This window comes from Lepisosteus platostomus, chromosome 2 (assembly GCF_059453375.1).
Source record: "Lepisosteus platostomus isolate fLepPlt1 chromosome 2, fLepPlt1.hap1, whole genome shotgun sequence".
Classification (NCBI taxonomy): Eukaryota; Metazoa; Chordata; class Actinopteri; order Semionotiformes; family Lepisosteidae; genus Lepisosteus; species Lepisosteus platostomus.
This window is the reverse complement of record NC_142612.1, coordinates 76,105,128-76,117,813: the sequence shown is the minus strand read 5'-3', so window position 1 is coordinate 76,117,813 and position 12,686 is coordinate 76,105,128. Positions and strand designations below refer to the sequence as shown.

Below are 12,686 nucleotides of genomic sequence, written 5' to 3'. Positions count from 1 at the left end.
CAGCATTGTGGGTTTCGGGGGCAAAAAAAGCTACAAGTGAAAATCTTTGTTCAGGGTGCGAAGGAAAAAAAGCTTACAGCACTGTGATTTTGTATCATTATTTCTATCATAAAAAATAATTTTCAAACAGTTACGGCATCAAACTGTTGTAACTATGATATGTGTTAAAACAGCTTTAAGTTTCACAAGGATCTGCATAGTACACTCAAGCCTGTTAAGAAAGGTGTGTTAAATCTGGAGTTTAATTGTCTTTATGGAGGAGTGACAATTGTCTTTGTCACAGGGAGACAAGAAGAGATAACTGTGGGCAGGACAAGTTGAACAGTATACTTGACTTAGGTTATGTATTACTATCTCAGTGTTCTGCTTAGCTACACTGTCACTCAGTCATTTAATGTTCCTGCAAACCTTATGGAAGAATTTCTTGATAACTATAAAAACTGTTTTAGTTTCAGACATGCAATCTTTCTTTTCTAAATCGGCACATCGCGATGACTTGTAATATTTGGTTTCTACTTGTCACATCACACTTTTTTCCCTGTAGTACTAGGATTTTAAGACCCTTTTTTAACAGACTATTGTTTTAAAAAGAGCAGCGCTTTACACAGCCCTCGTCTAATTAGGAATCTAATTGTAAAATAATTCTAAAATATTATTACTGGTGATAAATTAACGTTTATTTAGAAAATGGAAGATTAATATTACGAGAGTTTTTAAGCATGCATTTGCCAGATTTCTGATTACTATTTTCAGTTGGTTAGCAAATGGAGAAAACATTTGATATTTGGTTTTTTTTTGCCTTAACGGTACTGTGCAAAAGCTGCAGCTGAAAGACAGGTGTTAAATAGACCGAGTTAAACACGATCAACCTTCAGACAGGACGTCAGTTGATAAGACTCTGGCGTCTTGCCTTGCTGCTCACCCCATCACTCTACACATTAGGGGTTATGACAACAATCCACAGGGCATGAAATATTGAAAATAACTCGCTGTCTGGCCCAGAACACAGCTAATGTGCTGTGCTGCACAATATACAGTATACTGTCCAATTTTATATTATAGTGTACTGTAGGTAAAGAATAGAGCATTTTATATTGCTAAACCACTTGCCTTCTTTCCATGTTACAAAGATGGAATTTATATCATCTCGAACATAAACTTTAAAAAAACACAGGGGAAAAAAATTCAGTATAGAGGCACTGGCAGAAAAAAGGGTTTATGCTTCACATATGGCTTTGGAGAAGGAAGATATACCTTTGTATTGAGTGATACGCGCCATTTAGACTTCCTAATACCCCCTAATAATTCTGGCAAAATACTGCGTAAATGTAGTTAAAAATGAAGGGGGGCGATCGTTGTTGTTTTTAAAATGAGGGCATTAAATATTTAAAAAAACAAAATACTTGCTAAAGAAAAATGACCACTCCCTCCTTGATGAAAAGATGAAATACAGAAATTTAACTCAAAACGTTATTTGAACTGGTAGTGCAATTGGTGTCTTTAATCTGTCCCTGCGCGCTCAAAAACGGAATAAATTATCATCTTCACTGGAGGGGAAAAGGGTGGAAAGACTAATATGAAAAAACGCAGTTGTGGGGGAAATAAAAGGCATTTAAACAGGAGGCAATGATATTAAAATGTTGGGTTAATAATGCATTATCCGTCACGGGATAACGTACGACTAGCTAAATTCTCGCACTGGGCAGCTTTCCATTAATATCGAGCGCGGAGAAAAATTTTTTTTTAATGATTATCACCATTGAATTAAATTACTATGCGCAAAAAACGACCAATCGTTACGGAGATAGCGTGAAGAAGTATTTGTTTTAATTCTCATATATAACCTCAGATATGTAAGACGGTACAACTTTTCAGGGAAGAGAAAACCATTGTTTTATCATTATAGACACCGGTTGATAACGCGTTATGCAAAAAAAAAATCATACTTACTACAGTCTTCTTTAGGGGCGTCTTTAAAGCAAAGTTGCAGACTTTCGAAAATTGTTGCAATACGAAAATAATAACAATACAGAATGTGCTATTCGCTCCAAACTTACCCCCCGTCCTGACAGTATTGTTGTAATGTACATATACAGAATTGCCAGTGGCACCAAGCAGACGGCGCCACCTCGTGTGCATCGATTTGTAGCTGAAAGTAACAGGTGCTCGCCTTAGAATTTGTATACATTTCTACTGTACATGCGGCATTTGACGGTGGTGCCCGCAACGGAAGTTCGTCTTTTGCCCCCCGTTTCTGTAAAAAAATAAATAAACTGCCACTTAACCAGTTAAATACGGAATGAGTTTCATCTATTCCAAAGCTCTCTTTCAGAAAACAAACCGCAGTTTGAATTAGAAAGTCAGGGCATTTCTGCACACACCTGCAGAATACACGTTTTATTTTCACATCAGTGTCCGAAGATGGACAAATGATCTGTGATAGATAGATAGATAGATAGATAGATACTTTATTGATCCCGTGAGGGAAATTGCAGTGCAACAGCAGCTTAACACACACAACACAGCCACAGTGTAACGAATTATATACTAATAGTACAATACATACAATACAATACAAGAGTTACTCACAGTCCGGACACACAAGAGGAAACTAGAACAGAACAGTACACAGAAAATCGTATCACACGTATGAATATAAATATAGATGTAACCATAGATATAAATATAAATATAAATGTATTGCACAGGTCCCTGGCATATATTGCACAAAAGTGGTTGTAAACGGGAAAAAGAAAAAGAAAAAGAAAAAGAAAGAGAACAGATGTAGCAGTATATGTGTATATGCGTTTAGTCCAGAAACAGGTCACTGTCGCTGTTGCCTCTGCCAAGACGCAAGGTGCGTGATCAAATGTATACCGTCCTGAGAAATCTTGCAAGATTTCAAGGTGTCACTCTTGCACGAATACTTAGTACGGTGACACTGTGTTTTACATTTTCTCGAATAGGAGAACGGTCTTTCTGCGCACTCGTACCTGCACTTTGATTACTATTGATATTCTTTTGATGGTAAAGCAATAATAATAAAACACAATTAGTCATAAGGGCCAGTTCTGCACAACTATGAGGAACCTCAAGGAAGACCTTAAGGAACATCAGATTGCTGCTGTTAATGGTGCTGGAGGACAAGCAGGTGGCGCTATAGATACACGATTTACATCCATACAGTAATTAATTATTGATCTGGTAATTAATTATTCATAAAAAACCAATGAATTATTCATTGCGGCATGCAAACAGTTCAGTACTACGCCCAGCAGAGGGCGCTGTTCTTTATTCTGGCTCTTCGTGCGGTCTCGGAAGGGAGGACTAAAGCGACAACGGAAGTGACGCTCTGGTTGGGTTTTTAGGATCATAAATATTGTTCCGGGGATGAACGGCTATAAAATTTACAGCTGTTACGGATGCGTTGGCAATTAGTAATATTGTATTAGGAGGGGGGTGGGGGAACAACTAATCTTGTTAGAAAATAAGGGCTTCTGTTAGAATGGATTGTCATTGCGAAGCGAGAAGGAGGGAGGCGGTTGAAAGCGTTCAGCCAAGGTTTGGAGACAGTACTTAATATCCTAGAATAAAATGTGTTCTGTTCTGTAGGCTTTGTCAAATCGTTTGTGAAATAGTTAAATTACAGTATAGTTTCAGTCTCTACGGAGACTGTCAAGATGTTTGAACCACAGCAGAATGAATCGTAGCTAAACCGAATGCAAATCATATTTTCTGCGACCGCACTTCATTTTGCATTTAACCTTTATTTGCATTTGGATACCTATCTTATAATAAATCTGTTGAGTTTCGCAGAGCCATGTAGGAATGGCAACTGATTTTGAAAAGTTGGCTTTACATTAGAATCTTTTGATTAAAAAAAATAAACTTCATTTTCAATTACATTGGCGTGGATAGGTTTGCAACGTGTGGGCTTTGTAGTTTTTGTTTTTTACAACAAAATAGATGCATTGACGTAAATCTGATCATTGGTCTTCATGTCTTGACAGGCCCGATAAATGACACCGGACTTTAAACCTTACACATCTGTGGCTGTAACCTCGACCCGGTGGATACTTTCCTGTAAAAAAAAAAAAAAAAAAAAATCTGTACACAGACGTGTTATATACAGCCCAGATTGGAAGGATAAACTAAACCTCCCGGAGAAACTCACACCAACTATGGCTTCTGTGCGACAGCTGGAGAAGGTGTCGCCCCATGTCATCAGGAACGGTTCCTCGGGTCTGTGTGTAAACGGGACTCCGTGGGTTCTGTACCTGTTAAACGAATGCGTGGACAACACGTGGGAGTATTGGAGTGTTGTCATAGGCCTGGTCTCCATGCTCTGTTTTCTTCTGTCAACCTTACCGTAAGTAGCCCTCAACCTCGCCTGTGTTTAATGATCAGTTACAGCTGGTTTTCGCTGTTAAAATAGCGTTAAGGGATCCCAACTCCAAAGCAGCGATACTGTCATTTGCTTTCAAAAAGACCGTACACAGCTGAAATACATGCCTATGCAGTATGGTTTGCTTGCTTCGACTCAAAATAATTTTAAGCATTTGTATCCGTGCCTCTTTTACAACAGTTATGGTCATCGTGCTCAACCTCTGAGGAAAAATGTCGTGAAGGTAACAGCCTTTTCTTCTAAAAAAGCGAAATCATCAGAATAATCCATCACGTGTCGTTTTGTCCTTTTGTGTTTCTTTGTCTCCAGTCAAGTTTACGAGGCCTACAGACACGGAAGAGTGGAGCAGGCTGTTTCCCTGGGGTTCCTGCTTTTTTTACTGAGTGGAGACCTCAGCAACTTTGTTGGGTGTTATTTAACCAACCAGCTTCCTATTCAGGTAACCGACAGCACTGTGTGAATCTCATGCAAATAGAAAGAAGGTTGCAACGTTGACAGTACCACCAGTATTGTATATAACCCAATAATTGTGGCCCAAGCACAGTGTATGTACTAAGGTGCAGCATTTCCAATGCTAAGCACAAGACGTTGAGGATTGCTAGTGGAGTGGTAGTCATTGAAGATCGGGGACTGCAGTTTGATTTATACTTGACATGCCTATAATTTTAAGTAAATTTGCACAGGGTTATAACCAGCTGAGGTTTCAGCAAACGTTAAATTTGCCTCATGTACAATTAATGACGGTGTGATCTGACTTCAATCAAAGACTCGCCCGATCAAGACTTGTCATTAAAGCTTCATACCCTGCTTTGTAAAGAATCAGATCATTTAGCCCTTTTTGTTTAACTCCATGTGCCTTTTGTCTACTCACACTTGATTGTGTTTTGCATGTTGCTTTTTCAGATTGTAACTGCAGTCTTTTATATCTTCACTGATGTGATTCTGATCTCCCAATTTCTGTATTACAAACTGAAGAATGCAAAGTCTCAAAGTAAGCACTTTTGTGGTGTTTGAGTGCATTCCGGGTGTGTGTATATTTGTAGAAGAACTAGTACAAACATACTGTCTTTACAAAGAGAGAGCAACTGTAAGAAAGTCCCAGGAATGAGATGGCAGCAGATGACTAGATTATATTGAGATTTGGAGATTTTGGTGAGGGGTTGCAGTACAGCATGGCTCTGTTATATTACAGAAAACTTTTGTCCCCAGTACACATGCTTTAAGAAATTAAAGAGCACACAATGAAACAGGCAGATTTAAGTAAAAAAAAATGAAATCTCAGTTTCATTGATTATGGCTACAGAGACACCCCTTTAGGACAGCATTCAATTGATTTTTTTTTTTAATTCTTTATTAATCAAATGAGTCTTTTGAGAACAAATTCTGATTTACCGAGAATGTAAATGACATCATTTACAGATGTTGACTTGGGAAGTTCCCCCTTTGAACAACAGTGCATTTACAGGTGCTTTTTTTTCTGAGAAAAGTCCCTTGGTCAAGGGTACAACAGGAACAAGTAAAGGTTTATTCCGTGCTGGAAAGAGAAGAAAAGAAACAACATTTCGGCTGTGGAGCCTTCATCGGGTGTCACAGTTTTATATTTCGCCCGAAGAAGGCTCCACAGTCAAAACGTTGTTTCTTTTCTTCTCTTTCCAGCACGGAATAAACCTTTACTTGTTCCTTTGCAGCCTAAGCACGCTGATGCAGCTCCCTACTTGAACTACAAAGGTACAATAGCTGTGTCCTGCCTGGGATTTGAACCCAGGACCCTTCAGTGTGTGCAGTCTGGAGCAACTCCAGTCCAACTCCTAATGCGTTTTTGTTCTTTTTCCCTATATGCCTTTCAAAGTGAAGCAGTCCAAGGCTGATGTTTATTATAAATGAATTTAGCTCCTGTGTTTACAACATAGAACTCTTATACATGAGGGTTTGAAGTGGAGCAAATTATCTCTTTTACCTGAATTTTAAAATGGGTATAAATACTTCATGGCATTTATAATGCACGCTTACATAGTTCATTCTTTTGGTCTCTAAAGATGTAGGAACTGTGTAGATCATGAGAATAACTACTGGGAAAATAGATTAAAAGTATAGAATTCTTCCATAGAGGTCAGTCATTGATGCACAGCTCTCTGAAGCTTCATGCTTTTAAGACTTTGCGTTAACTTTCACAAGTCCTTCAGAAGCTTGGGGACCCTTAGCAAGTTAAACAGAATGAAGCAGAATTAAACACACAGGAGCATGTGCAGCATGTTAAAAATGTCTTAGTGCTGAGAGGCAGTTGTCACAAACCAAGGAAGAGCTCTGCAGTCATTACGAGGCTAACACCTTGCATCCCAAAAAGATCACTGAACCCTCTGGATTGGGAGTTTCTGATTATGACAAGAATACCAGTACATCCCTTCTGAATGCAAGGCACTCTAAATGCCTCCCAATGCTGAAATTGACCAGAGTAATCTTTGATTGATCGCAGAGCACAGGCAGAATTCTCAGCTGGAGGTTTGAAACTGTTTGTTGCTTTTCTTGCTCCTGTAATAGTCTCCAGTGAGATGTGCAATGCCTGATTAATGACTCTGTTACTGAGTTAAGTGTTTTGCATTATGTTTATAGGAATCAAATTATTATTCAAAATTTCATTCCTCTGCCTCTTTACCCTTTATGCAACTATTTATGTTCTTTGATAACTTCAAATTGTATGTTTAACACGGCTGTGAACTCGCATAAACATCATGAATAAACTATACATGAATAACTATAAGTGGATTAAGTAGGGAAGTAACTGCTGTAGTGTTTTTCAGGTTTTATTGAATGAGAATGCAGTATTGTTTTTCAGGTGTGTGATGTGTCAATGAGTAATTTTACTCTCGACTTTGGCTTCTTCAGAAAACCCTTGGCTGAAATGGATTTGTTGTGTCTGGTGTTTGGCGTTTACTACAGTTTGCTCGGTGCTTCCCAAACTATTGGAAGAGAAAAAGATAGAGAATTTAAATCCACAGGTGGTAAGTACTGTCACTGAAATACAGTATTATAATGTTAGATCTGTGCTTGATGCCTTTTGGTTAAGAACATTTTGAATGCAAGAGGCTTATGAACTTGGCTGACCTTGTCGATCGAACGCATCATAAAAGCTGTCATGAAAGATGACATGATGAAACCTTTAGGGACGCACTGCCACGAACAACAGTATACACCAGAGATGGTCATCGCCAGTGTCCACCAGCAGGAGAGCTGTACATTCCTGCTCTGTGTGGTGTATAATCGCCGGTGGGTTCCTGTGATATCAGGACGGAACGCTTACAGATGAACTTGCCATTATTATTCCACCTTTGACAGCCTTAAGAAACATAGGAAGGAGGTAAAAATGCAGAAATAATTTCCTCCATTTATTTATTTTTATTCCTTACAGTCTTTATAAGTTTGAACTAGTGGAACTTCGTTAGTTTGTTATATTGTGGCTCTTTTAGAGATTGCGTAGCGAAAACCCTTGTTTTCTAAATGCCATTAAATTGTGGCATTTTGGAGATTGAATACCTGTGGGTTTGCTCCTTCTATCAGAACCATTCATGTTTTGACACTGTGACAGTTGCAGTGCCTTCCAGGTGCGTCAGTGCTGGTTGGTGGGGTGGTGCTTTGCTTACTGATGTAACGGCGAGCCTCCGGGTACCCAGTACCCAGTGTGTCGCAGGAAGTACTGTTTTGGAGTAAGCTGTGAAGATCCTGGTCAGCCAATGTGAAATCTACCCCAGCAGTATTTGGCCAATTACGAGCTGCCCCTCGGGGAAACTTGGTTGCTGTTGAACCATAGAGATTAACCTGTATTCTGAGGGAACACCCTTTCTGGAGTCCATTCATATTTTGAACAACTTGGCTTTTGGTGTGAAAATGAGTCCTTATTTGTCAAAACACTGACATACTCATTAAAAAATAAAAGTGACATAAAAGTTTATTTTGGGGCAAATACCACTGACTGTGTTCTGCAAGTTGGTGGTAGTTTTGATTTAAAATCTGCTGATTAAACCTTGTAAACATGAGGAATGTGATTGGGGTGGAGGTACATTGGCTTTGTTTTTGTATGGTTTAGGGAAGAATCTGTGGTTTCATCTAGGAGAGACAGAGCTGTCCTACTGCAGGCAGCCTCATGATGAGGGTGGGTCCCCCTGTAGTGCCTATCCAGAATTCAGAATGTTTGACCCTCGTTTTCAAGAGCGCACGACAGGAAATAGACCGCCAAAAAACACAAGTTTCTGTACAGAGTTTTCAAGATAACCATTTCCTTTAGGTGTTGTCTGTTAGACTTTAAAAGTTCAAAATACAAGTAAATACATTCTAAATCTCCGTTTTTCTCTTTCACCATTAACTTCTGTTCAGGGTACACCGTCTGTCCAAGGCCCACTGAAAACTAAAAATGACCTTTCTTAAAGCAACTCTTGAGATGGGGAAAATGTGTGCTTTTGAATAAAGGAATTGTATTTTTGTTATTCAAAATTATTTTCAACCTTTCTCTACAACAGAATTCCACTAATGTGTTGGAGATCTCTGGCTATGCCTTTGGCTATTTGTCTTCAGTATTCTACCTTGCATCTCGATTTCCACAACTGTACAAAAATGTAAGTGTTAAAGCCCAGAAAAATAAGGTGGCTTTTTTGTTGTGTAATATGACATCTATATGGATGATTTTCAGTAACCGTGGTGCCAGCTGACATACTTTCTGTTGTTGTTCTCCTGTATTTTGCAGTTTAAAAGACAGTCGACAGAAGGAACGTCCTACCTGCTGTTTGCGTTGGCTATGATGGGCAATGGGACGTATGGGCTCAGTCTTATTGTAATGCTGCCTGCATTGAAAGGTTCAGAGGGCGTCTTTATCCTCAATCATTTGGCCTGGCTAATTGGAAGCCTTGGTGTGCTTTTCCTGGACTTCTTTGTATCCTTTTACTTTGAAACAGGCTTCGGACAGTTCTAAATATGCTTAGATGGATTGAGAACATTTTTTTCCTTTTACGTTTGGTGTACTGTGCATTGTAGCAGTGTTTTTCACATGACTCCAGATCAGTGGACTTGCAGGCTCTGTTAAGATTCGACTAAATTACATTTCGTAGTCTCCTATGTTTTTTTCTCTATCAAGTTTCATTCCGCAACATACAATAGGGGTGTCACCTGAGGATTGGGGCAGTCGTACAGCTGAGGGCAACTAGTGTCACCTTGTTCTCCCTGGGCTCTGAGCAGTTTAGCTGCATGCTTTAATTTGTTTGGATTATTTTATACAGTAACTCTCATTTCAAATTCTTGCCCTGTATTCTAAAGAGTGCTGAACAGGTTGTCCTTATTAGACCTCAGCCCACCCTTTTAATTCTGCAGTAGCGAAGAGACTATTGAAAGCAAAAATGACCCCAGATATTGATTTTTTTTTTCTAAACATGGTTCATTTATTTTTTTCCATGAGCTGTGCGTTTCCTTGACAAGCATGACTTCAGATCTCTGCACAGTTCGTTTTGTATCGAAAGCAAAAGTACACTCAACAAAACCTGCTGGTCCTGAAGAAAGTTCCAGAAGTTGAGCCTTTACTTTATGCCGATGAAGAGTTGTGAAGATATTTAAATACAGTATGTGGTTAGTGCTTTTAGAGGTGAGGGTTAGATCAAAGTCCTTTATTTAAAGAGATCAATTGAAGTTAATCATTTCTTGTTTACTTTTTTGTAAGAATGATTACTTGAAAATGGTTTATTTAATATTGTTATTGAAATACTCATATTTATACTGTAATATAAGGTTAGTAAATTGTAGTTTTACCCATAGTAAGACCATACATCAATTAGTTGCACAAATGCATTTGAGTTGAAAATGACATTTTGTAGCATTCTGAATATTTATGCTAATATCCGACTCAGACTCATTCTAAACATCTTTTGTATTGTTTAATGGAGATGTGCTTAATTATCTAACATTTTATTTGTATATGTTAAAAGGATTTCTCTTATTACCTTATGTTTTTCTTCTGCAGTTTCACTTATCATACAAATTTACTATGAAAGTTAAAACTGCTGCTTTGATACTAATGAATTTTGTATGGCATTGCATATTTTGTAGGTTTTTATAGTATTTTTCTATGGGTGAAGATGCAGAGTTAATCACAAGATGCTTTTGCACTAAAGGAAAGAAGAAGCACTTGACCTTAAGAAGACATTTTGAACTCCTTTTAAAAGTTATTCTAGTATTGTACATGGTCACAACTAAAGTGGGACTAAATTAGTTCTCTTGTGGTCTGTGTGCGTCGGCCTGATTTTGTGGTGCTGTAAAAACAGCTATTGTCTATTCTTTCATAGCTGTTCTAAAATAATTGATTGAATTATGCCTTTGTTTTGTAATGTCTGGGCAGGGATGTATGGACTGCTTTCACTGTTGGCAGTGTTCAGTGTTTCCTGCATCCATCCGTGTGGGTTCACTGGTTCGGCCAAGATAACCTCTCATTTTTTTATGCCTAGTTCTTATTCATTCCACGTGTAAGCTACCTCATGATGTCAATATGTCCATGTGTAGCACTTTGTTTTGTGTAATAACAAAGGATGTTTGCCATTGTACATGGAAGCTTAAAAGCTTTTCGTGCATTGCACAAAGTCGCACCACTCCTGTTTGACTTTGTGCAATTAAGAGCTTAATCTTAAAAGATCTTACAGCTGGGAAACAAGTATAAAATTGACTATTTTGAGACAATTTATCTCCATACCAGGAAGTAAACCTCTGTCATTAAAGTACAGAGAAATGACATAGCAGTTTTTGTTTTTCAGTTTAAATTGTTGTGCAAGTGTGTGGTTTCATGTCTAGCATGAGCTCCTGGTGCTGTACGAGGTCTGGCTCCAGTGGAAAGAGCTACACGGCCTGACTGCCTTCAACATTTTACAAAAGGGTGGCCCGTTTGTCTCTTTAGAGCTGATTTTAAAGATTTGCATGTTACTATTTGTTTTGCTTTTAAATGCTCCAAAACGCAATTAATTCTGGAAGGGTATAGAATAATTACAATGCCTTAGTATATAAATACAGTATTATTCTACAAAAGATACCCAAAACATCTCCAAAAGCCATCATATTAAATAAAAACGCTTAACATTACACTTGACACAGTTAATTACTGTAAGAGCGTAGATAAGTAAAATTTAATAAGTGGAAAACCTTGACGTACGGATATCAATCTCAGTCTTCTGCTTGAACATCCGAACTACACAAGTGTTAATTCTGGTGTATTTGGGTCTTTATTTTTTGTACTCATTTTCTTGGGGATGTTGAGTTTCTTGGTGGATGTTACTTGTTTTTTTTTTTAACAAGCACACAAGTAAATGTTCTTTACTGGGTGTGCACTATTAATTACTGAACACTGTTTTGTACAATCGAATAACCTGTAGTCCATGAAATGCGAAATATGTATGTACAAATACAGTATAAACTGAAATTTCTGTTTTACTGACAAAATCTGCTAAATGGGATTTTTTTGAAAGCAAATATACCTGATTTTGTACAAATAATAAATACTATATAAGTTTAAATTCAGGAATTTCAATAATACACTATAGGTTTATCACTATATCAGTTGATTATGAAAGGTATTTGCATTTCGTACGCTTTAGAGAATTTTATACAGTATATTTACAACACATGAAATAAAGAGCTTGTATATTTATGATCAAAAAGGCCCACGAACAATATCCATGGACTGCGATGATTTGCAAAAAAAAATAATTCGAAAGATTAAAAATGTCTATTCTCATATAATGTATTTTTTAGGCTGAAAAAAACATCATTTGTGATTTAACTTTGGACAATAACAGGCACCCCTCCCCCGAAGTCCATTAAACTGAGGGTTTACTGTACTTCTAAGCACATCTAATCTTAATACTTTCTGGTTTAAAAAAAAACAAACAACTGGAAATGTTTTGCATTACTTGTCCTATAACTGTCATCTGTTTACAGTGATTCTAATAAAGTGCAATGTCTTGTCATTTTCTATATTGTCTTCTTTTGGAGAATTGGCTGCCGATTAAATGTTTGTGTTTTACATGACCAATAACCTATCCCCCCCAGCTACACCCCTTATTTTAAAGGTTTGCAGGAGGATTTGTTTTTTTTAAATTTACGTTTACTTGCGTCTTCCCACTTGTCGCACAGTAAGTTAATTGAAACCATAGGAAAGCATGAACGGCATACCACACGATACTGGGGTCTATTTAGATGTCTTCGAAAATAGCGCACTCCCGCAGAGACGCACCCCCACCCACGCACACACATTCCGAGG

General features: G+C 37.9%; 2 protein-coding genes across 4 annotated transcripts in view; one reads left to right on the top strand and one right to left on the bottom strand.

The window, feature by feature from the left end:
* veph1 (ventricular zone expressed PH domain-containing 1) overlaps positions 1-2,190 on the bottom strand; it is a 64,151-nt gene extending 61,961 nt beyond the window's left edge. Inside the window, exon 1 of one of the 2 annotated variants that reach the window (XM_088618749.1) lies at positions 2,058-2,190. The gene's annotated coding sequence lies outside the window, so the exon portion shown is untranslated. Of the gene's footprint in view, positions 1-1,950 lie in introns of both variants that reach the window. The other variant, XM_088618740.1, reaches the window with a different exon arrangement.
* Positions 2,191-3,354: 1,164 nt separating this feature from the next.
* LOC148677136 (lysosomal amino acid transporter 1 homolog) lies at positions 3,355-12,393 on the top strand. 2 transcript variants are annotated; one of them, XM_088618716.1, is made up of 9 exons: positions 3,355-3,561; positions 4,011-4,369; positions 4,715-4,844; positions 5,309-5,396; positions 7,289-7,404; positions 8,917-9,012; positions 9,141-9,326; positions 9,877-10,028; positions 10,490-12,393. In XM_088618716.1, the coding sequence occupies exons 2-8, from the start codon at positions 4,020-4,022 to the stop codon at positions 9,988-9,990; spliced, it is 1,080 nt and encodes a 359-aa protein (XP_088474842.1). In that variant the 5' UTR covers positions 3,355-3,561; positions 4,011-4,019; the 3' UTR covers positions 9,991-10,028; positions 10,490-12,393. The 2 variants fall into 2 exon arrangements, with proteins under 2 accessions (XP_088474842.1, XP_088474833.1); XM_088618707.1 differs by having other exon boundaries at positions 9,877-12,393.
* Positions 12,394-12,686: the final 293 nt, after the last annotated feature.